Genomic DNA, 21,670 nt, shown 5'->3' with positions numbered 1-21,670 from the left:
AGAATGGATAGGAGGGGGGAGGGCCACCAGCTGCCCTGACCTGGTGCTCAACCAATGTTGTTGCATAACAATAGCTGAGCCCGTTAGACACTCTTTACTGTAGCAGTTTACACGCCTGACCTCTGAATCGTCCAGCAAACCTTCTTCTGGGAGGTGCTATTGTCATACCCATCTGCTGGAGAACGGGACACCTGGGCATGGAAGAGTAAAGAGTGCCATGTTGGAGGTCACTTGGCTTGTCAGGGCTTGGACTGCACCTAGTCCCAGGTGCAGAGTCCCAGGTGCATCTCTACCCTCTCGGTGAATGAGGAAACAAACGAGCCAATGGATGAATCCATGATTCCCACTGCCTGGTGCTGGAGTCTAGTCTTCAGTTATTGTTGTAATTTTGTAACTTAAAAAAACAAACAAACAAACAAACAACGTTGGAAGCAACGGTGCTGGCATTATTTTCTTTCCTGTCACATCCTTTTCAAGCACCTCCTCTCTGCACCCCAGCTCTGGCGTCGGATTCGGTAGATTAGCCTGGGTAAGAATGCTGATGCTGCTGTGCCCTGGGCGAGCGAGGTTCTCCTCGACTGAGGGCTCCAGGGATGATTGTAGTCACCTCTTGAGGCTGTTCTGAGGACTCAGTGAGGGGAGGGCTTTGTGGACAGGGAAGGGCTTACAGATGTTATCGGGAGGCACTGCTTGGTGATGTGAGCCGGGGGTGGCAACCCAGATGCTTCTAGAGCCCAGGCAGGTAACCTGATCAGGTGAGGCTGGCTGGTTGCCATGGGCCGTAGGCAGTGGTAGGTAGGGGCTGTGATCTGGAGAGGGTACGTCCCAACTTGGTGGCTGTTCCTCACTCCCGCCGACAGGTGTCAGGAGGCATCAGGACCCCGTGTGGCCGATACCCCGGTTGTTCAAAGGGAACCCAAAGGAAGCCGGCAGCCTGGATTTGTGTAGGAATATTTCTCCTGTTCTCACTCTGGCCTAGCGATGCACACTGTGGGCAGGGCTGGCCCACGGCACCCCCTTGAGGCTCCTTATGAACCTTGCTTGTCCCTCAGCTGCACCTCCGTGGGCCCCAGGCCCTCAGCAGTGCTGAGGTCCTTACCTCATGACCTTTGTCCCACCCACTCCCAGTGAAGGGGACTGGGATTTCTACTGGTGTGACGTCAGCTGGCTCCGGGAGAACTTTGACCACACCTACATGGACGAACATGTGCGGATCAGTCACTTCCGAAACCACTACGAGGTGAGCTGGGTGGGCTGGTGGTGGTGGGGGAAGGGGGGGCACTGAGTCGGCCACTTCATGTCACTGGATGTCGCAACGAGCAGGGGCTGGCACGGGAGTGCAAAGAGCAGAATGGAAAAGCGTAAGGGAGTTTGGGGTACATGCCAGGTGGGGAACATGTGCACAAGATACACGATGGGCTAAAGGATGTGAGAGGGTAAGGATCTAATACCCGAGCAGCAGGCTATCTTGGGGTGGGGACTCAGGTCACAGGCTGGTGGGCATGTCAACACTACAGATGTGAGGGGCAGCCTGGCTTGGGGGGCGAGGGCCGCAGGAGCAGGATGCTTGAGCCATATGGTGATTTCAGGGAAGAGACAGATTGAGCAGTTGGGAGTCTAGAGCTGGGAGGGAGGTCCGGGAGGAATCAGATCACAAATCACACTGGAGGAGCCAAAGATGCTGAGATTTGAAAAGGTTAGTGCAGCTTAGAAGTTACCAACATGAACTTCAGAGTCAGACAGGCCCGGGTCAAGACCTGGCTGTGCCTTCTGTTAGCTGGGTAGCTCTGGGCAATTGACTTGGCCTTTCTGAGCCTCAGTTTTCTTGCCTGTAAAGTGGGGATGGTTATAGAATAGCAGGCTCTCAAAGTTACTCTTACTGTTATTGCTACTTCGTGGGCCGAGAATGGAGGCTGTGGGAGGCAGTGGCGATGGCTGGGGCTGGGAGGTGGAGCAGGGCAGGGGGCACGAGCACTAACAGCCTGTCCACCCATCCCGCTGCCCAGCTGACGCGCAAGAACTACATGGTGAAGAACCTGAAGCGGTTCCGGAAGCAGCTGGAGCGCGAGGAAGGGAAGCTGGAGGCAGCCAAGTGCGACTTCTTCCCCAAAACCTTTGAGATGCCATGCGAGTACCACCTGTTCGTGGAAGAGTTCCGCAAAAACCCGGGGATCACCTGGATCATGAAGCCTGTGAGTGCCCGGTGCCCAGTCCGGGGACCAGGGGGAAGGGGCAGGGGGAGGGAGGGCTGCCCAGGCACCAGCAGGGATCCTTCATGGCGCATCCCAAGACAGAACCCCTGCCTGGGATTTCAGCCTTAGATGCACCATCTGCCTCCGCAGAAGAGCTTTTTTTTTTTAAGTTTATTTATTTTTGACAGAGAGAGTGTGAGTGGGGGAGGGGCAGAGAGAGGGAGACACAGAATCTGAAGCAGGCTCCAGGCTCTGAGCTGTCGGCACAGAGCCCGATGCGGGGCTCGAACTCACAAACTGCGAGATCGTGACCTGAGCCGAAGTCAGACATTTAACCGACTGAGCCACCCAGGTGTCCCTCTGCCGAAGAGCTTTGTCTCCTCTTTGCAGTGTTTGAACCCAGCAGCTATGACTGCTAGTACACAGTAGGTGCTCAATACATGTTTACTAGATGGAAAAGTATCCTCAGGACACCAGGGCAGTGAATCCAGAGCCTTGCTGGAGCTCAGATCCCCACCTCTCTTCCTGACATGAGATAAAATGGTGGCAGTCAGGCCATGCCAAGCGCTTTGCCTGCATTACCTGATTCTCCAGACGGTCTTTGGGATGAGATATTACCTTATTTTATTTTATTTCATTTCATTTTTAAATATGTATTTATTTATTTTGAGAGAGAGAGTGTGTGTGCGCTTGCGTGAGAGCAGGGGGTGGAGGGAGAGGTAAAGAGAGAGAGAGGGAGAGACTCCCAAGCAGGATTGTCGTGGGGCTTGATCTCACAAACCATGAGATCATGACCTGAGCTGAAGTCAAGAGTCAGACGCTTAACCCGACTGAGCCACCCAGGCGTCCCAATATTACCTTGGTTTAAAGATGAGGAGACTGCGACCCATTTATTCAAGCATTCCACAATGTTTACCGAGCGCTGGCTACGTGCCAGTCATAAAAGTAGGTGCTAGGGACACAGCCGTCAGCAAATTGGAAGTGGGTCTCTACCTTCCTTGAGTGCAGACGATACAGAAGATACCTGTGTGAGTACAGTTGTTCTAAGTGACACTAGAGAGGAAACAGTAGGAGGTTCCCTGCTGCCCAGCGGGCTTTTCTGAAGGGAGATTGGGCTCCAAGGTCAAATCCCTTAGTTTAAATACTGCCTGTACCACTTACTTGCTGTGTGAGCTCAGACAGGTTACTTAACTTGTCTGTGCCCCAGTTTTCCCATCTGCAGAGTGAGACTGTGTTACCTGTCACATAATGTTGTGGTGTGATTAACACAGGTAGAGCATACCTTAAGCACTCCATAAATGATAGCTGCCATTGTTATTAGTATTATTAAAAGAATCTTGACTTTGACTGAAAGTCAAGAAATATTGACTGTGGCCTGAAGGATGCCGAGGAGTCAGCCTGGCGAAGGGCAGAGGTAGGGAAGAGCATTCTGGGAAGAGGGACTGCATGCATGAAAGCCTTGCATCCGGAGGTAGCCAGCCCTTTGGGGATCAAGAAACTGAGTGGAGGGTAGGCGCGGCAGAGCACCTATGAGCCCCTCGATTGTTCCTCGTGCCAGGGCTGGTTTCTCACCACAAAGCCACCATAGCCTTGAATGGTATCATCAAAGCCCCCTAATATTTTCTGGGCTTGGGACCGTGCCAGGCCCCAGGAAGGCAGCTGGGGGGAGGACGTGGGGGGCAGCCCTTCCTCGTGCAGCTGGGGACTAGACCTGGTGTTGGCTGATATGCACATTCAACCAAGAGCACAGCTGCTTGGAGGGGGAATCAACGTGCCAGACAAAAACGACGGATCCTCCCGACTGGGTCCCAGCCAGCGTTGACCCTGGGACCTCCTGCACCTGTCCCCTCCTCTGCAGCCGGAGAAGAAGGGGTTCGTTAGGCACAGGAAGACTACAAGCCACAGGGCGGTCCCAGCTCCCAGCATTAGCCTCTCAGACAAATGGTAATTTGTGCTAATTGGGATGAGCAATTGCATATTAAGTTGATTCCTTTCCCAGCCCACGGCCTTTGTTAGAGGCAGACACAAGACAGCTGTAATTAAGAGGAGGCATCTTGGCTGTGTGCGTGTGTCCTTGCTCCTGAATAGCTGTGGCGCCCTGTCGGGGTGTGGGGAGCCAGGAGTGGGTGCTCTGAGCTCTAACTCTGTACCCGCCACGCATAAGCCCTGGGCAGGTTCCTCAACTCCTCTAAGTCTACGTCCTCACCGTCCTCATCCATAAAATGGAATGAATGAGTGCACCTATCTGCCGGGCTTGCGAGAGAATCCAATGCGGTTATACACATTATATAAAGGGTTTGGCATTTAGGTGTCCAGTCATTGACCGCTTTTATGGTTATTTCCAAGACTCCAGGAGACACCTGGAAAGCACGAGGTCGGTGCTTCCCAAACCCAAATGTGCCCACAATCATCAGGCAACCTGGTTAAAGGCAGAGACTGATTCGGCAGGTCTGGGTCGGTCTGAGAGTCTGCCTTGCTAACCAGCTCCCAGGTCAGGCCCTTGCTGCTGGTCCACGGACCACACTTTGAGGAGTGAGACCCTAGCGGAATCATTTTCAAAACTGAGAGTGCATCAGAATTTTCTGGAGAGCTTATTAAAGCCCCCCTCCCATCCCCCAGGGTCTGATTCAGTAGGCCTGATGTGGGTGGGGCCAAAGAATTTGCATTTCTAACAATTTCCCAGGTAGAGCAACCAGGGTTCTCTGGAGCCACAGAACCATGAACCGCTGGGACGGAGTATTAGTTCTGGGATCCTGTTGTTTGGATCCTTTGGGGTGGGGAAAATGTTAAAAAAAAAAAAAAAAAAAAGGACATTACTCCAAATTCAGAAAATAGAAAAAATCCTGAATCCCTCCACTCCTCCCACAAGGCCTGTCTCTGTGAGCCAGCTTGTCCTCGTGCACCCACACACAAGAGTTTTCACATAGCTGCCATGGCCGGCGGGTCAGGGTAGCCACTGGCCTGCCTTTTCCCTCTGGCATCTCCTCTGCACGGTGCCCTAGGGCCTGCTGACTCTTCAGCTTCCTCCTCCACTCCCGGCAGCAGAGCAGGGGTGATGCGGGGTGGGGTGGGCGGGGCGAGTTGGACTCAGAAGGGAGTAAGCAGCAGCATCCCCTCCCTGCCATCCTCAGGAACCCCTCTTCCCACCGAGCCTGAGCCCCAGCCCATCTCAGAGTATAAGAACAAGCCCTTGGCTTTGCCATTTAAAAGTCCAACTGATGTAAAAATTGCATCGATCCCAACTTCTTTGCCATCGAAACATTCTCCCTTCCTACCAGCTCAGGCCCTCTGGGTGGGCAGGAGGTCGGCAGGATGCCTTGGGCAGCAAATAACAGAAATCACGACTACAGGGAGCCCAAACGAGAGGGCTGGTAAAAATAGTGTTTCACACGGTCACAAAATAGTGTTTTTAAAAGGATAAAATAATTTGGTTATAAAAAGAAGCAATTCTATTGAAAAACAGTTATCAACCGGTTAGTCTGGGTCCTCTGAGAAACAAACGAACATGCCGGGAGTTTTGCCCGTGAGGAATTGGGGGAGGGAGTGGGGGGAGCCTGGATGGCAGTCAGACCCCAGCGAGTGAGAGAGGGAAGGAAGAGAAGCACCTAGAGGCCGGGCAGCAAGGCCTGGGGGAGGCCTCATGCCAGAGGAGGCCCCACTCTCCAGGGAGTGGGCTAGCCTTCAAGGCCCCCTCTGTCCTCCGTCCGTGGCAGGAGCGTCCCCTGCAGGCGGGGCCCCACAAGTGCAGCGTGGATTGCGGTAGTAGAAGCTGGCGGTCAGTCCAGCACCTTCCGCGGTTGGAGACTTGCTAGCATGTTCTCACAACGGCCACACAAACTATTAAATGATCTGTATGCAGTAACAGTAACAATATATGTGCTTTTCATTAACAGTGAAAGAGAGTCTAACAGCAGGCCCCATTGTTACCATACTTTCAAAATCATGACAAGCAAAAACAATATTTTGAGACACCTGCAGCAACTCTAATGTGATCTAAAAATAACCGAGATTTCCTCTGAGAGTAAAGTCACAGGCTTGGCTAGTACTACTAGGATTTGTTGTCTGCATTCATAATGGGAAGCAGTGGGAAAATCTGGTTAGGATGAAAAACTTTCTTCTCATTCAAGTTTACAGACCCCAGGACATTTCCTTTAATGACGAGAGGTCGCTTCCAGGGATGATTCAACATCATAGGGCAGCTCGACATCATCATCGGTTCCCACCCCAGGGGGCTGGCCGCTACTCTTGGTCACAATGTAGCTGCCAGCTCTAGCTTCACCTCCTCATGCCTCCACTATTGCCACAGGATTGAAGGAACACCCTGGTCTTGTGTGTCCCTTTTGAAGAAGACACAAACTCCCCAGAGGTCACTGCAGTAGACTTCCCCTGGCATCCTGCTGGCCCTGCTTGAACCGGTCACATGGTGGGGGCATGGGACCACCGTGGGCATCAGACCCCGCAGAGGGCAGGGCCACCAGGAAGAGGTGATCCAAATGAGGTTCTGTTGGGAGCGCCTGGCTGGCTCAGTTGGTGGAACAGGTAATTCTTGATCTCAGGGTCGTGAATACAATGCCCACGATGGGTGTAGAGCTTACATTAAAAAACAAATACCCAAATGGGGTTCTGTTGGCAGAGAAAAAAGGGAATTTTTTTCCATACTTGGCGTTGCTGAGTGGACCACCAACTACATCTGTAACACCCAATGAATGCCACACAACGAATGCCTCATGAGAAATGATCCCCAGGGGCAGGGCATCGAGGGCCATGAGTGGCCACAGGTTCTAAATCTAAATATCTAAATCTAAATCTAAATATGGTTCATTCTAACAATCCGTTCATATATATATGTTTTTTTACATTTATTTATTTTTGAGAGACAGAGCACAAGTGGGGGAGGGGTAGAGAGGAAGCAGGCTCCAGGCTCTGAGCAAGCGGTCAGCACAGAGCCCGAAGCAGGGCTCAGACTCACAAACCGTGAGATCATGACCTGAGCTGAAGTTGGAGGCTTAACCGACTGAGCCACCCAGGCGCCCCAACAATCCATTCATATTATTTTCCAATTGAAAACATATCTTTTTATAAAAATAATATTTTACTCCCAGATTATCAAGTAAGATTGATAGTCCCAACAGTAGGACCATGTTGACCGTGGGGGTTGGGGGGCGCCTGGGTGGCTCAGTCAGTTAAGCGTCTGACTTTGGCTCAGGTCATGATCTCATGGCTTGTGAGTTCGAGCCCTGCGTTGGGCTCTGTGCTGACAGCTCAGAGCCTGGATCCTGCTTCGGATTCTGTGTCTCCTTTTCTCTCTGCCCCTCCCCTACTTGTACTCCGTCTCTCTCTGTCTCTCAAAAATAAATAAATGTAAAAAAAAAAAAATAACTACCTGGGTTTGTCACCTACAGGCTGGGTAACCTTGAACAGAGTGCTTGGCCTTGTTCCTTGGTTTCCTTGGCTGCAAAAGGGGGATAATGTTAATGCCTCCATAGAAGATTCTTTGTAAAGCTTTAAGGAGCTCATGGGCATAAGTCTTTGTGCCTGGCACCCAGAAAACATCTGAGAAGTATTGGCTACCACTGTTAGAAACCATTCCCCTAAAGTCAGTGTGCTGGTCCTATTCCCACACCCCAAAACTCAGTGGCTTGAAACGAAAATCCTGTCTTATTTATTAGCTCATGCTAGTTTGGGCAGCATTTGACAGGGAAGGCTCGTTGCTGTTTGAGCATCTACTGGGACAGCTCCCGTGAGGGCTGCAGGATTCTCTTCCGAGCTGGCTCCCTCACTGGGCTGGCAAGTCAGTGCTGGCTGTTGGCCGGGAGCTCAGCCAGGGTGGAGGGCTGGAAGACTCAGTTGCCCTCCGTATGGACCTCTCCATGTGACCTGAGCTTCCTCACGGCATGGTGGCTAGGTTCCAAGGGCAACCATCCCCAAAGAGAAAGCTGTGTGGAAGCTGTGTTGCCTTGGAGGACCCAGCACTGGAATCCACACAATGTCACTTCTGCCATATGCAATTAGTAGAGACAGTCCCAAATGCTGGCCCAGATTCGGGGCGGGACATTGAATTTACCTCTTGATGGAGGGTGGAGGTAGCAAGGTTCTGGGAAAACATATGGGAGTAGAAATATTTTTGTGATTGTTTTTGGAAACTACAGTCTGCTGGAGCTAGGGAGCAGGTGGTGGTTTCCAGCTGATAGATCACCAAGCAGGAAGTTTACTTTTCACCCTAAGGATTATTCCCTTAGGAGGGCATCTCCCGGAACAGGCGTGTTTGCCAACATACTAGCAATGCTTCAAACAATAAAGGCATTTTATCACCTCATATAACAAGAAAGCCAGAGGTAGGAAGTTCCAGGTTTGGGGGATGTGCTCAGTGGTACTGTGAAAAGACCACATTCCTTATCTTTCTTCTCTGTCATCACTCTGCATCCTCAGTGTATTGGCTTTCCTCCATCAGACTCGTCACCTCATTGGTGACGGTTATAGTCCTCACCTCCCCAGAGTGTAGCATTCAAAGAAAGGAAAGGAGGCAAACATCTCTTTCTCTCTCTCTCTCCCTCCCTTCCTCTCTTGCTCCCTCCCTCTCTTTCTCCTCTTCCTCAACCCCAATGTATTTTTTTAAATGCTTGTTTATTTACTTTGAGAGGGAAGGAGGGGCAGAGAGGGAGAGAGAGAATCCCAAGCAGGCTCCGCTCTATCAGCAGAGCCTGATGCAGGGCTCGATCTCGCGAACCATGAGATCATGACCTGAGCTGAAATCAAGAGTCAGACACTTAACCAACTGAGCCACCCAGGCGCCCACCCCAATATTGTGAACAAGGAAAAAAAAAATCGTTCTCAGAAGCCCCAAGGCCCCAAGCCGATGTCTCTTTGGGCCTCATTGACCAAAACTAGTCGCATGGTTCCCGTGAGCTGCATGGGAGGCTGACCACACAGGTATCTGGTCTTTCCAGCCTCTGTGTGAGAGCTGGGCTCTGCCGGCCAGAAAGAAGGAAGGGGAATGGCTACAGGAAAGGTGGGGGTGGGGGGTCCTAGACCCAAAGGCAGGAGTCTTTAAAAAAAACTTCTTAATTGAAGTTTAGTAAAGAGAATATGCCCCAGTCACAGAGGCACAGCTTGGTCAATTTCACGAGGCGAGCACACTTGAGTAACGAGCACCCAGACTGCAATCAGGACATTGCCAGCCCCTCAACAGCTCCCCTCCGACCCTCTCCCACTCACTACCCCTCGGGTCCCTAACAGCATGGATTCATCATTTGTCTGCTTTCATACTTTGTGTAATTGGAATCACGTAGTATGGCTCCACTGCGTCCGCTTTCTCTCCCTCAACATCGTGTTCAGGCGACTCATCCACACTGACGCGGGTCGGTGCATTGTTCATCATCATTGTCGACACGATTCCGTTGAGTGTGTACTTGTCCATTTGGGAGTTTCAAGGTTGGAGCTATTGTGAATCGTGTGCTACACGTCCTGTACATGTCCACGGGTGCCCGGGTTTCTGCCGAGCAGGTGCCCAGGAGAGGAGTTTCTGGGTCAGAGCAGATGCCTATGTCCAGCTTTGGTGCACGCCCACCAGCAGTTGTGAGTTCTGGTTTCTCCACAGCCTCGCCAACACTTTCCGTTGTCGGTCTTTAGTTTTACCCACTCTCAGGGAGTATAGGGTGGCATCCTCTTGGGGTGTTCATTTGCATTTCCTTGAGGCTAATGAAGTTGAGTGACTTTTTCACTGTTTACGTTGGGTCATCTTTTGTGAGGTGAATGTAAGCCTTGTGGGTAGCTGGGAACTGTGGGAAGCCCTTTATGCACACTATTGCTCTCCCAAATAGCTGTGCGCACGTGGCTTCCCCTGAAATGCTACCAGTACTCCCAGGTCTTGCGGGCACCCCATCTTCTGGGCGTACACAACCCCGAAACAGGCACACAGCACAGCAGGCAGAGCGGGGGCTGAGTTTCAGCTCCCACTGGCCCCATGACGGGGAGCCCTTGTGCAGTGGACAGCCTGCCCATCCATGCCTGACAGCCCTGCCTGCCCCTGCATTGTACAGAGAACATCACATTAACCAACTTGGCCCTGCTCTGAGAAGAACAGAGGGAAATGAGAGTTTGCATTACCTGGGTGCCTTAATGCCAGAGAAAAGACGCCTCGAGGGGATCTGCTCAGTGGCTGCAGATTACCCAAAGGGCTGCTCTGGGGCCCAGGGATCAGATTTGTTTTAGGAAGCCCTACAGGCCAGAGCCAGGCTGGCAAATGTTTAGCTCAACACAGGTTAGGCTGTGAAAGCTCCATGAGGTCTGGGTCACGGCTATAGCATAATGCCCAGCACACAGTAGTCACCTAATGGATATCTTTGGGATGACTGCTTCATAGAGCGATCCTGCAACAAATGAGCTGCATCCGGAGGTAGGGGGAGGGTGGCGAGCTCCCTGGCAGGTGACCATCACAGAGGGATTTCTCAGGGGGGAGTAATGCCTTTGGTGCTGACTGCTCTGCATGATATTAAAGATCTTTCCAGCCCCTAGACTCTGTGAAGCCATGAATTATCCATGCTGGGATTCAGTAAAGGCAGACTGATCAGTATTAGCTGAAGCAAAACCTAATTAGGGAGGCAAATTGATTTCCAAAAAAAGAATTGGATGATGTGTTCCCAAGACTGTTAGAAATGGTTTTTTAATTGTCTGTTGTTTTGTATTATTCATGCCATTGTATGCCTTTGTGAGCGAAGTCGGCTTCTCTCTTTCCTCCCCCCCTTGCCTCCCTCCCACCCGCCAGCCAGGCTTAGTGCCTTCTCAGTGGCTGGCCCCATGGGTCTGGGCTGGGCCATTCCTCTGGGGAGAGCTGGAAGCCCATGGGAGAGATAGAGACAGAGAAATGGTGGGGAGGTGCCGCAGGCACAGGGGCCAACAAGGAACCACATAGAGCTGAGAGCAGACCTTTCTGCACTCACCCCCACCCCAGGTAGCCCGGTCGCAGGGAAAAGGCATTTTCCTCTTCCGGAGGCTGAAGGACATCATGGACTGGAGGAAGGTAAGCTTACCCCTCCCCCTTGCTCTGGAAATCTCCCTCTGCCCTTGCTGCCATGAGGGGCCCCTCCTTCCCTCCTCCAAAGCTTGAAGGGCTGGCAGCGAAGCTCTGCCCCTGGGAACGGAGTCTCTGAAGCCAGATTGCCTGGGCTCAAATCTTGATTTTGCCCTTTAAAAGCTGTGTGACCCTGGGCAAGATGCTTCTCCTCTCTGTGCCCAAGTAAACGGGGGAGAGTAGTAACAGTGCCTGCTGAGGACGAGTTACCATGCCTAAAACCTGAGAATGCTGCCTCTGTACCTGGGACTCCTGCTCACCTGATTGGGGAGAGCTTGGCTGACTCTTCCTCCAAGTCCCAGGCCAAGCCTGAGGTAGCTCCCTCCCTCCCCATGACCCATCCTTATCCCAGGATGCGGCGTAGTAGAAATCCCGCTTCCAATCCTGCCCCTGCCACTCAGCAGCTGTGTGATCTTGGGAAAATTGCTAACCCCCTCTGAACTTTAGAGATGATAATGCTGCTACACAACCAGCACCTGCTGCATGAGCAGGTGCTCAGTAAGTGAATTGCCTCCCTCCTCTGTGTGTCTGATTCCTTCCCATCAGGGCACCGCTGGGAAGAAGCTCACCAGCTCAGAGGCCCAGCCAGCCCGGAGCGCTGTCAATCCACCCGGAGGCCATGTGAGTACAGGTGCCAGGTGGCCCGGGGCCCAGGAAGGGAAGGCCTGGTTGCCTCTGTCTTGAAGCAGCTTGGCGGTGGAGGGGGAGGGGGCCGGGGGATGATAGCAGGTGTAGAAAATTCTGCCCTGGGGGCCAGAGACCCTGAGTTCCAGTGGCTCCCTGCCACCAGGCCCTTGTGTGACCTCACCAAGTATGCGCCACTCGCCTTTGGGCCTCAGTTTTCTCACATGGTTACCGTGAAGGGGACAGTGGCTGAGAAGGGGCTTTGCAGACCATGAGGTGCTGTGCAGGTGTGAGACAGAGCCTTGCTGGGCTGGCCAGGAAAGGATTCGCAGGCAGAGACGGGAGAGGAAAGTCCCCAGGCACCTGAGTGGCCCTCCAGGCAGCACGGACCAATAGAATTCTCTACAGAGGCGGAACGGTGTATGCCTGTGCTCTCCAGTACCGTGACCACTAGTTACGAGCTGACGCTGAGCACCTGAAATGCACCTTGGTGTCCCTCAAGGACTGGATTTTAAATTTCTTTTCGTTCTTTTATCTACATGACATTTACCATCTTAACGACGTTTAAGTGTATAATTTAGGGGCACTTAGTGCAACCACCACCACCATCCACCTCCAGAACTCTCGTCCGCTTCCGGAACTCTGTCCCCAGGAAACACTAACTCCCTGTTTCCCAGCATCCCCCCCAACCCAGCCCCTGGCAACCACTCTTCTACTTTCTGTGTCCGTGGATCTGACTCCTCCAGGGACCTCATCTAAATGGACTCCTACAGTGTTTGTCCTTTTGTATCTGGCTTATTTCACTTAGCGTAATGGCTTCAAGGTTCATCCACGTGATAGCATTTAAATTCACTTATTTTTAAGCAGTTTAAATGTAAATAGCACAGGTCTAGAGGTTAAACGCGGAAGCTCTGGGCCCAGCCTGCGTGTGGGTCCACGTCCCAGCTGTGCCACAGAGCAGCTGTGTGACCTTGGGCAAGTCGCTTCCCCTCTCTGTGCTTCAGTTTGCTCATCTGTAAAATGGGGGATAATGTTCGTCCTTCCCTGATAGGGTTGATTTAAAGACCAAACGAGGAGAGTGTCTAGCACGATGCCTCCTGCACAGGAAATGCTCCGTAGATGTTAATAATAGTTATTGTTACAACCAGGACGCAAGAAGTTCTGATGACCAGAAGGATGAAATCCCCGTGGAGAACTACGTAGCTCAGCGCTATATCGAAAACCCCTACCTGGTAGGAGGTGAGATGGCGGTCTCTGCCCCCAGAACAGAGGGCCACTTGGCTTCTCTCACCGCTTCGGGCAACATCCTCCCTCCCCTCCCCCAGTGACTCTCTCGTGGCTTTCAACACCCCCAGATGCCAGTGACCTCCCAGCTTTCTGTCTCCAGCCAGGACCTCACCCCAGCAGCCCGGATCCTGATGTCCCACCGACCCTTGGGCACCTCCTGGCAGCTCACACCCAACATGCCTAAGATCCAACCCTCGCCCTCCCGCTGCCATATGGCTCATTACCCAGCCTCCCCGTCGGGATACAGCCCCTCCAGCCCCTGGTTGCTAAGCCAGAGGCCGGAGACCGTTGTGGGTGTGTTTCTCTCTTCCCCTCCCATGTCCGACCTCCATCAAGCTCCCACGCAGCTCTTGAATCCATCTGACCCCCTCCGTCCTGGTTCTGGCCACTGTCCCCTCCCATCCTCACTGATGCCCGCTGCTACTCTGGTCCCCTATGCTCCGCTCCAGCACAGTACCCAGGGGGACAAGATCCCCTCAGTGGCTTCCCATGGTTGCTAAAACAGAATCCAAATATTGCACGTGAGCTGGCCCCTGTTGACCTCACTGACCTCGTCTCCTTCCACTCTGCCCTTGGACCGAGCCCTTTGCTCAGGCAGTCCCTCCTGCCCCAAGGCCCACCCCCTCCAGGCTGGGGGGCACCTCTCTTCCTCTAGGCCACCACTTCTCCACGAAGCCTTCCTTGATCCCCTGTCTCCAGCTTTTCCCCCACATTAACCACCTCCCCTCCTCGTTACCTTCTCCTTGTACCTCTTGTGCTTTTATTGGCATTCACCTCTGCCTGTCCACTGCTCTAACCCCCAAACCTACCATGCTGCTTGGCACACGGTCAATATTTGTTGCATGAATTCTTTCCTTGCCTGACAGGCCGCAAGTTTGACCTGCGCGTCTACGTGCTGGTGATGTCGGTGAGTAGCTAAGATGGGGCCCTCCTCCAGCAGCAGGTAAGGAAGAGCTGGGCCAGGAGACGGGGCAGAAGCCATTCTGGGGGTGCCTATGTGAGCCTGCCTGGGAGAGCCCAGAGGGCGTCTGAGGGTAAGGCGGGGGCACGTAAACAGATCCCATTTCTGCCATCTCAGAGACCCGAGTCTGGATTTGCCGTCCTCCTGTCCTTTATTCACTCAGCCATTCGTGGTAACCGCAGCTGACCTTTACCGAGCACCTCCTAAGTATCAAACCCCGGTATTCAGCAGGTTTTACTACGTTTGGGCCTCCTAACGACCAGGGAGGCGGGTTCTATTATTATCCTCATGTTACAGACGAGGAAACAGAATCAGAGGGGGTTGAGTGGCTTACCCGAGGTCACGCACAGGTGACGGACAGACCTGGGCTCCCAATCCAGGCGGCCTAGTGCCAGAGTCTACTCTCAGACAAGGAGCTGCCATACCGCCTCTCCCCACCCATTCGTTCAGCAACCGTTCAAACCTTCGTGAGGTGCTCCTCAATGTGGGGCATGAGGACATAAGGGCGTGGGAGGCGGGCTCAGCCCCTGGGCTCCTGGAGCTGAGCGTCTGGTGGGGAACGTGGACACACCCGGAAGGGTGTCGCGCGTGGTAGTGGAGCAGAGAAGAGTCTCGTTCATTCGGTTCCCTTCTGCGTCTTCTCCCTGCCCCTGACACCAGGGAGGGAGGGGGTGGAATCAGAGGAGGCTGTTTGGACGGATTCTTGAGGGGTGATGTGAGAAGGAAGGAAGGAAGGGCACTCCAGGTGGAAGAAACAGCGGGTGCAAAAGCTAGGAGGGGCAGATTGCTCGTATTCACCCCTCTCCCCTTCCTCTCCCTCCTTTCCCTCCTTGACACAGTATATCCCGCTGCGGGCCTGGCTGTACCGGGACGGCTTCGCCCGATTCTCCAACACCCGCTTCACACTGAGCAGCATCGATGACCAGTGTATCCTCGGATCCCGTCTGCCCAGCCCCCTTGCACCCTGCCCCTCTTCATCCCCCAGCTGGTCAGGGAGAACTTCTTCATTCCACCAAGTGCCAAGCTGCGGTCTCGGCACAGGAGATACAGCAGTGGACAAGACGGGCCTGGTCCCTCCCTCCGGGAGCTGGCAGTCTTGTGGGGGTGGGGAGCCCCTGGTGATCCCAGGGGAGCAGCCCCACTCTGCTCAGAGCAGCTCACCCCAAACTTCTCTGCTCGCTCCACACTGACTCACATTCACAGGATGGGAGAGCTCGAGCTCCTTTGGAGAATGTTTGCATCCTTCCATGTGCCTAGACATTGGCTCACACATTCACTCAAACACAATGCCCTCTTCACCCATCAAACTGGCAGAGACCAAAAATATGATCACACACTATGCTGGCGAGGCTGGGGGAATACGTGTGTCGCTGGTGGTGTGTAAGTGGGTACAACCACTCCAGAGGCAATCTGGCAAATGTCTATCAAAAGACAAAAGCACATACCCTCTGACCCAGCAAATTCCCTTCTGAGAATTTACCCGACATGTACACTCACAACATAGGAAAAGAGAGGTTTAAAGGCAATGCACTGCTCAGCCTTGTTTGTGAGAGAGAGAGAGAAAAAAAGGAAATAAAACAAACTGCTCATTTACATGATGGAATACTATGCAGCTGTTAAAAAGGAATGAGGCCGTGCTTTATGTACAGATATGAAATAATCCCTGTGACGTATTGTTAATTGGAAAAGAACAAAGTATAGAACTCTGAAAAGTATGCTTCCATTCACATTACAAATTATATCTCTGTATATGTTTGTATCCATGCGCAGACATCTCTAGAAGGAAGTATAAGAAATTGGGAACGGAAGTTGCCTTTGGGATGAGAACTGGGCGGGTGGGAACAGGGGTGGGGAGGAGATAGTTCCTCAGGCACATTTTGATGCCTTTTGACTTTTGAACCACGTGAGTGTATTATCTGGTTAGAATACTGACATCAAAAATAATGTTTCTAAGATTTTTAGATGTGGGGCGCCTGGGTGGCTCAGTTGGTTAAGCGTCCAACTTCGGCTCAGGTTATGGTCTCATCGTTCATGGGTTCGAGCCCCGCTTCGAGCTCTGTGCTGACAGCTCAGAGCCTGCAGCCTGCTTCGGATTCTGTGTCTTCCTCTCTCTCTGCCCCTCCCGACTCATGCTCTGTCTCTCAAAAAATAAACATAAGATTTTTAGACATGAGCATCAGAAGCAAAGAGGCCGGCAATCCAGAAATGGAGAGATGATAAATCAGCAGGACTGGATTACCTGCCTGTGGGGGAGAAGGCTACGGAAGGTGCTGCTGCTGCTGCTGCTTGGACAACACAGCTAATGCTTCCAGCCAGTTCCACCCCCTGCCTTAATTTGGTCTCTCGATTAGGTGTCTGTCCCGAGCTCATGCACATGCATCGCCTGCGTGTTAGAATGGGAGTTGGCCCTGCAGAGTATTTCTAACAATTTCCCCCCCATTTTTCCAAGTCCAGCATTTTTTAAATTTTTTATTAAGAAAAATTTTTTTAATGTTTATTTATTATTGAGAGACAGAGAGAGACAGAGCATGAGCAGGGGAGGGTCAGAGAGAGGGGGAGACGCAGAATCTGAAGCAGGCTCCAGGCTCTGAGCTGTCAGCACAGAGCCTGACATGGGGCTCGAACTCATGAACCGTGAGATCATGACCTGAGCCGAAGTTGGACGCTTAACCGACTGAGCCACCCAGGAGCGCCAACTCTAGCATTTTTAGTATGTTTGTTTAATTATGTGATTCTAGCAAGCATTTAACATATGCAAGTCATCATTCATTGTAGTTTTATTTTTTGGCCGCCATGTGTTTTGTTAAAATTAAATGACACGCGTAAAACCCTTAGGACAGTGCCCGGCACAAAGTGAGCGTTCAGCACACGTTAGTGGTCCCCCGTTCCCTACTTAAAAGTGCTTGTATATCTCGGGTCATGGCGCCTTGTTAAACAGACCCCGGCCTTTCCCAGGACTAGTTTCTAGTGAACAAGCCTTTGCTGTTTTCACAGTGAGTCAATATACATGATGTTCCACAACTTCTTTTAATTGTTTTTAATTTTCAAACGTTGAAATATTTAAAATATATACAAAAATGCAGAAAAAAGACTATAAGAGAAATCCAGGCATCCACCACCCAGATTTAGCAGATATTAATATTTTGCTGTATGTGTTTTGTATATTACACACCAACTTTTAAAATAATAAAGCAACTTTGGATCATAAAGTAATAAGACATATTTTAACCTGACCTTAAATATACAGATTTACATTTTTTAAATGTTTTTTTCCTTTTATTTTTTTAATTTACATCCAAGTTAGTTAGCATACGGTGCAACAATGATTTTAGGAGTAGATTCCTTAATGCCCCTTACCCATTTAGCCCACCCCCATCCCACAACCCCTCCAGTAACCCTCTGTTCTCCATATTTAAGAGTTAGAGATTTATATTTTTATATATAGTTCACATACAGTTATTCAAATATGTATGCATGTATGTGCACACACAAAATATAAAAATAATGACCTCAGCACTGTAACAATAAATAGAAACAAGTTAAAACACCCTTGAAGGATGGCAAAATGAACGATAAAACATCTACATGCTATTGTACAGCTGTTATAATGAGGCCAATTAAAATATCATGGAAAGGTATCTAAGACAGACTATTAAAATGAAAAACAACATACAGGTATGGATCTGGTGTGTTTATAATCCTAGTTTTGCTCTTAAGGAAATATGTTTCTATTCAGAAGAAAGTCAGAAAGGATGTTCACTAATTTATAAACTCTGAACACCAAGGAGGATTAGAATCAGGCCAGGAACGTTTATTTTCACCTTTACACGTTTTCCTATATTATGAATTGTTTTTACAACCATTATGTATTACTTTAATAATAAAAATAATAAAACACTTAAAGAGTATAGTTTTCACAATATAAGTAGTAAAGCCGTTTAAAGGCAAATCAGAAAATTCAGAAAATGTACAAAAAGGAAAAACAGAAAAGAAAAGAAACCTTCTGTGTTCTTATTTTCTAGAGACAATTACTTACCCTGACGTATTTTCTCCCAGTTTGTTGTACAGTTTGTTTGTACAGTTTGTTGTTGTTGCATTTTATAAAGGAGTGATCTCAACTGTATAAACATAACTTTTTTTCACTACACATATCAGTATTTTCCTTGTAGACATTTTTTATTAGTTATAAAGTATCCCACCGAGTAGACTTATTGGTTTATTAATCTTCCACCCTGCAGGCATTTAGAAAGCATTCTGCTTCCTCCAATTATGACACACAATGCTGGAAAGAATCATATTTTTCATAACTCTTTTACCATATTTAATTTTTCCTTCAGACGACATTGCAGAGGTGTAAATACTGGGTCAAGGGTATATGGGCCAGATTGTTTTACAGAAGGTTCTTTTGTATTTTTATTACCCTTCCATTGACAGGGCCCATTTTATCCCAGCTCTCCTTGCTGAAGACAATCATTTGATTTTTATTTTTTCAAACAGTTTGGAACTTAAAAAAAAAAAAAGTTTATTTATTTAGAGCGCGCATCAGTGGGGGAAGGGCAGAGAGAGAGAGGGAGAGAGAAAAACCCAAGCTGGCTCCGAGCTGTCCGTGCAGAGTACGACACTGGGCATGATCCCACGAACTGTGAAATCATGACCTGAGCTGAAATCAAGTCGGATGCTCAGCCGACTGAGCCACCCAGGCGCCCCTGAAGACAATCATTTAAAAAAGACATTTCTGGGGCGCCTGGGTGGCTCAGTCGGTTAAGCGTCCGACTTCGGCTCAGGTCATGATCTCACGGTTCGTGGGTTCGTGCCCTGCATTGGGCTCTGTGCTGACGGCTCAGAGCCTGGAGCCTGCTTCATTTTCTGTGTCTCCCTCGCTCTCTGCCCCTCCCCCACTCGTGCTCTGTCTCTCTCAAAAATAAATGAACATTAAAAAAAAATTTTTAAAGACATTTCTAAAACGATTAGCACCCGTAGATGAAGCCTATATGGGCATTCATTACACTTGCAATGATTCTGTGAGTTTTGAGTTTTTCCAAATAAAAAGGTTAAAAAATATGTAACTGACTTAATGGGGAAGCAGGGTTTTGCCTTAGAATTTGCGTTTCTTCCAATTTGTACTTCTTCCTCATTTACATCCCTTTCTTTATAGCTTTTTAATTGTTTTTTAATGTTTATTTAGTTTTGAGAGAGAAACAGAGCGCGAGCAGGGGAGGGGCAGAGAGAGAGGGAGACACAGAATCTGAAGCAGCTCCAGGCTCCAAGCTGTCAGCACAGAGCCTGATGCGGGGCTTGAACTCGTAAACCATGAGATCCTGACCTGATCTCGTGAAGTCAGATGCTTAACCAACTGAGCCACTCGGGCGCCACCCCTCCCCTCCATTTACATCCCTTTAAAATTATGTATCTTCTATTACTAGAAACGTCAGGCATTTTCCCAGATGGTCTTTTAGCAGTTATGTTTTCCCTGATGTTTTCATACCCCTATATCTATGTATCTATTAGGGTCATAAATTTTTATTGTTAACAATTTATGTGGGATTTTCATGTGATAAAAACATTAGTCTGTCACATTTGCTACAAATCTTTTATCTAGTCATGCTTGCTTTTCATTCTTGCCCTGATATCTGCTTATTTTTATTTTTACATGGTTGGCTCTGTTCATCCACTGACTTCCTCTGTGATTTCTATTGTCATTTTTAAGCTAAAAAAAATCCCGCTGAAAGATTGCATAACTAATCAGCCCCACTTCTGTCCAGATAGGTTTTGATTGTTTGCTTACTCTTTGCCCGTTTCCCCCACCTAAGTCCCCCCACTTAATAGAGCTCAGGGGTTAAGTGACTTGCTCAGGGGCGCACAGCCAGTAAAAGGCGCAGGTGGGATTTGAACCCAGGCCCATCTGAACTCAAGGCCCACATATGTGACATCTGGGCCATTGTGGCGCCTTCCTCATCAATGTCCAAGCACAAGTCTTAGTCTGAGCTCCGGGGGTTCCATGGAACAGGGCTCACCCTTCTTGTTCACACTTGTCCTTGACCACCTACCTCTCCCAGATGTTCACCTCACCAATGTCGCTGTGCAAAAGACCTCTCCTGACTACCATCCAAAGAAGGTGAGGAAGCTGTGCTTCTGGCCTCCAGAGCCAGCCTTTTGGGACTGGGTTGGGGTGAGGAGATGGTGTGCCACGGAGCCCAGGACAGGCCAGTCTTGGGCTCATAGTTCCAGTTCATCAGTGAGGTCAGGACCACCCTTCCCACTTGCAGGACCCAGGACAAGAGTACAGAAGGAGGCCCACACATTGTGTGTCTGAATATTTAAAAGTTACGAATCAAAGACACACACCCTGTAACAAAATGTGTTCTATCCTCCTACCTTGAAAGTATTTTCTTTCTTTTCTTTCTTTCTCTTTCTTTCTTTCTTTCTTTCCCTTCCTTCCTTCTTCCTTCCTTTCTTTCGTTTCTCTTTCTTTCTTTCTTTTCTTTCTTTTCCTTTCTTTCTCTTTCTTTTTTTTCTCTCTTTTTCTTTCTTTCTTTCATCTGTCTATCTATCCATCTATCTATCATCCATCCATCCATCCATTTATCTATCTAATAACCGACAAGGCCAAGTTTGAATTTAGAATTCTCAGACTTCTCAGAGTTAAGAGCCAGAACAGAGGAGCACAGGGAGAGCTGGCTCCCAGCTCACACCCGCTCCCGTCTTTTCCCTCCCCCAGCTCCATCCTACACAGTGGGGGCCTCCTGCATATACGTACCCCTAGCCCCCCGAAAACAGTAACCAGTTGGTCATCTTTGGGCCTCAGGGTACACCATGGTCAGTGCAGTCTGTCCCCAGGAAGGCAGGCCCAGGGAAGAAACCTGTGCAGGGTGTTGGGGCAGCGACTTCTGGGAGCCTGGGGACCCAGGCTATGCTCTAGAAAGAAGCACAGGCTCTGGGAGGGCACATCCACCCCTTCCCCTGAGCATGCAGTAGCTTTGCCCTGCAAGAGGGACAAACTCAGAGTCCTCCTAATCACAGGACCCTGTTGGGAGCCTCTTGTCGAAACCCAAGGCCCGTGCTGATGGTGACTGTTTGAGGGTCCCGGCCGGCCAGGTCCCAGTTAACGAAGGCTCCCTCTCCCCCCCCCCCCTTCCCTGGGTGCTTGGGGCCCCAGGGCTGCAAGTGGATGATCCAGCGCTTCCGCCAGTACCTGGCGTCCAAGCATGGGCCGGAGGCGGTGGAGACGCTCTTCAGCGACATGGACAACATCTTCATCAGGAGCCTGCAGAGCGTGCAGAAGGTGATCATCAGCGACAAGCACTGCTTTGAGCTGTACGGCTATGACATCCTCATAGACCAGGACCTCAAACCGTAAGTGGGTGGGCCGGCAGCCCGGAGAATGGGGTGGGGGGGTACGTTTCACACACTCTGCACCCAGACGGCCCGGGTGTGGTCTCTGCCGCTTCCTGGTTGGACACACTTCCTAGGTTTTGTGACTCAGTTTGCCCATCTGTAAAATGGACATTGTGCTTATAGAATTATTATGAGGGATAC

At 50.3% G+C, this 21,670-nt stretch overlaps 1 protein-coding gene across 3 annotated transcripts in view; it reads left to right on the top strand.

Annotated features, from left to right (window-relative positions):
- Positions 1-21,670, top strand: part of TTLL9 (tubulin tyrosine ligase like 9) — a 39,911-nt gene that overhangs the window by 9,675 nt on the left and 8,566 nt on the right. Inside the window, exons 4-14 of one of the 3 annotated variants that reach the window (XM_053200105.1) lie at positions 478-529; positions 861-944; positions 1,129-1,240; positions 2,007-2,192; positions 11,143-11,211; positions 11,809-11,883; positions 13,035-13,125; positions 14,040-14,080; positions 14,974-15,061; positions 20,191-20,249; positions 21,291-21,487. In XM_053200105.1, the coding sequence (XP_053056080.1) occupies positions 1,196-1,240; positions 2,007-2,192; positions 11,143-11,211; positions 11,809-11,883; positions 13,035-13,125; positions 14,040-14,080; positions 14,974-15,061; positions 20,191-20,249; positions 21,291-21,487 (851 nt within the window). In that variant the 5' untranslated portion in view covers positions 478-529; positions 861-944; positions 1,129-1,195. The remainder of the gene's footprint in view (positions 1-477; positions 530-860; positions 945-1,128; positions 1,241-2,006; positions 2,193-11,142; positions 11,212-11,808; positions 11,884-13,034; positions 13,126-14,039; positions 14,081-14,973; positions 15,062-20,190; positions 20,250-21,290; positions 21,488-21,670) is intronic. The other 2 variants (XM_027069818.2, XM_027069819.2) reach the window with 2 other exon arrangements.

Source organism: Acinonyx jubatus, chromosome A3 (genome assembly GCF_027475565.1).
Source record: "Acinonyx jubatus isolate Ajub_Pintada_27869175 chromosome A3, VMU_Ajub_asm_v1.0, whole genome shotgun sequence".
In the NCBI taxonomy this organism is placed as follows: Eukaryota; Metazoa; Chordata; class Mammalia; order Carnivora; family Felidae; genus Acinonyx; species Acinonyx jubatus.
Note: the sequence above shows the minus strand (reverse complement) of the source record. Positions and strands in the feature narration are given on the sequence as shown.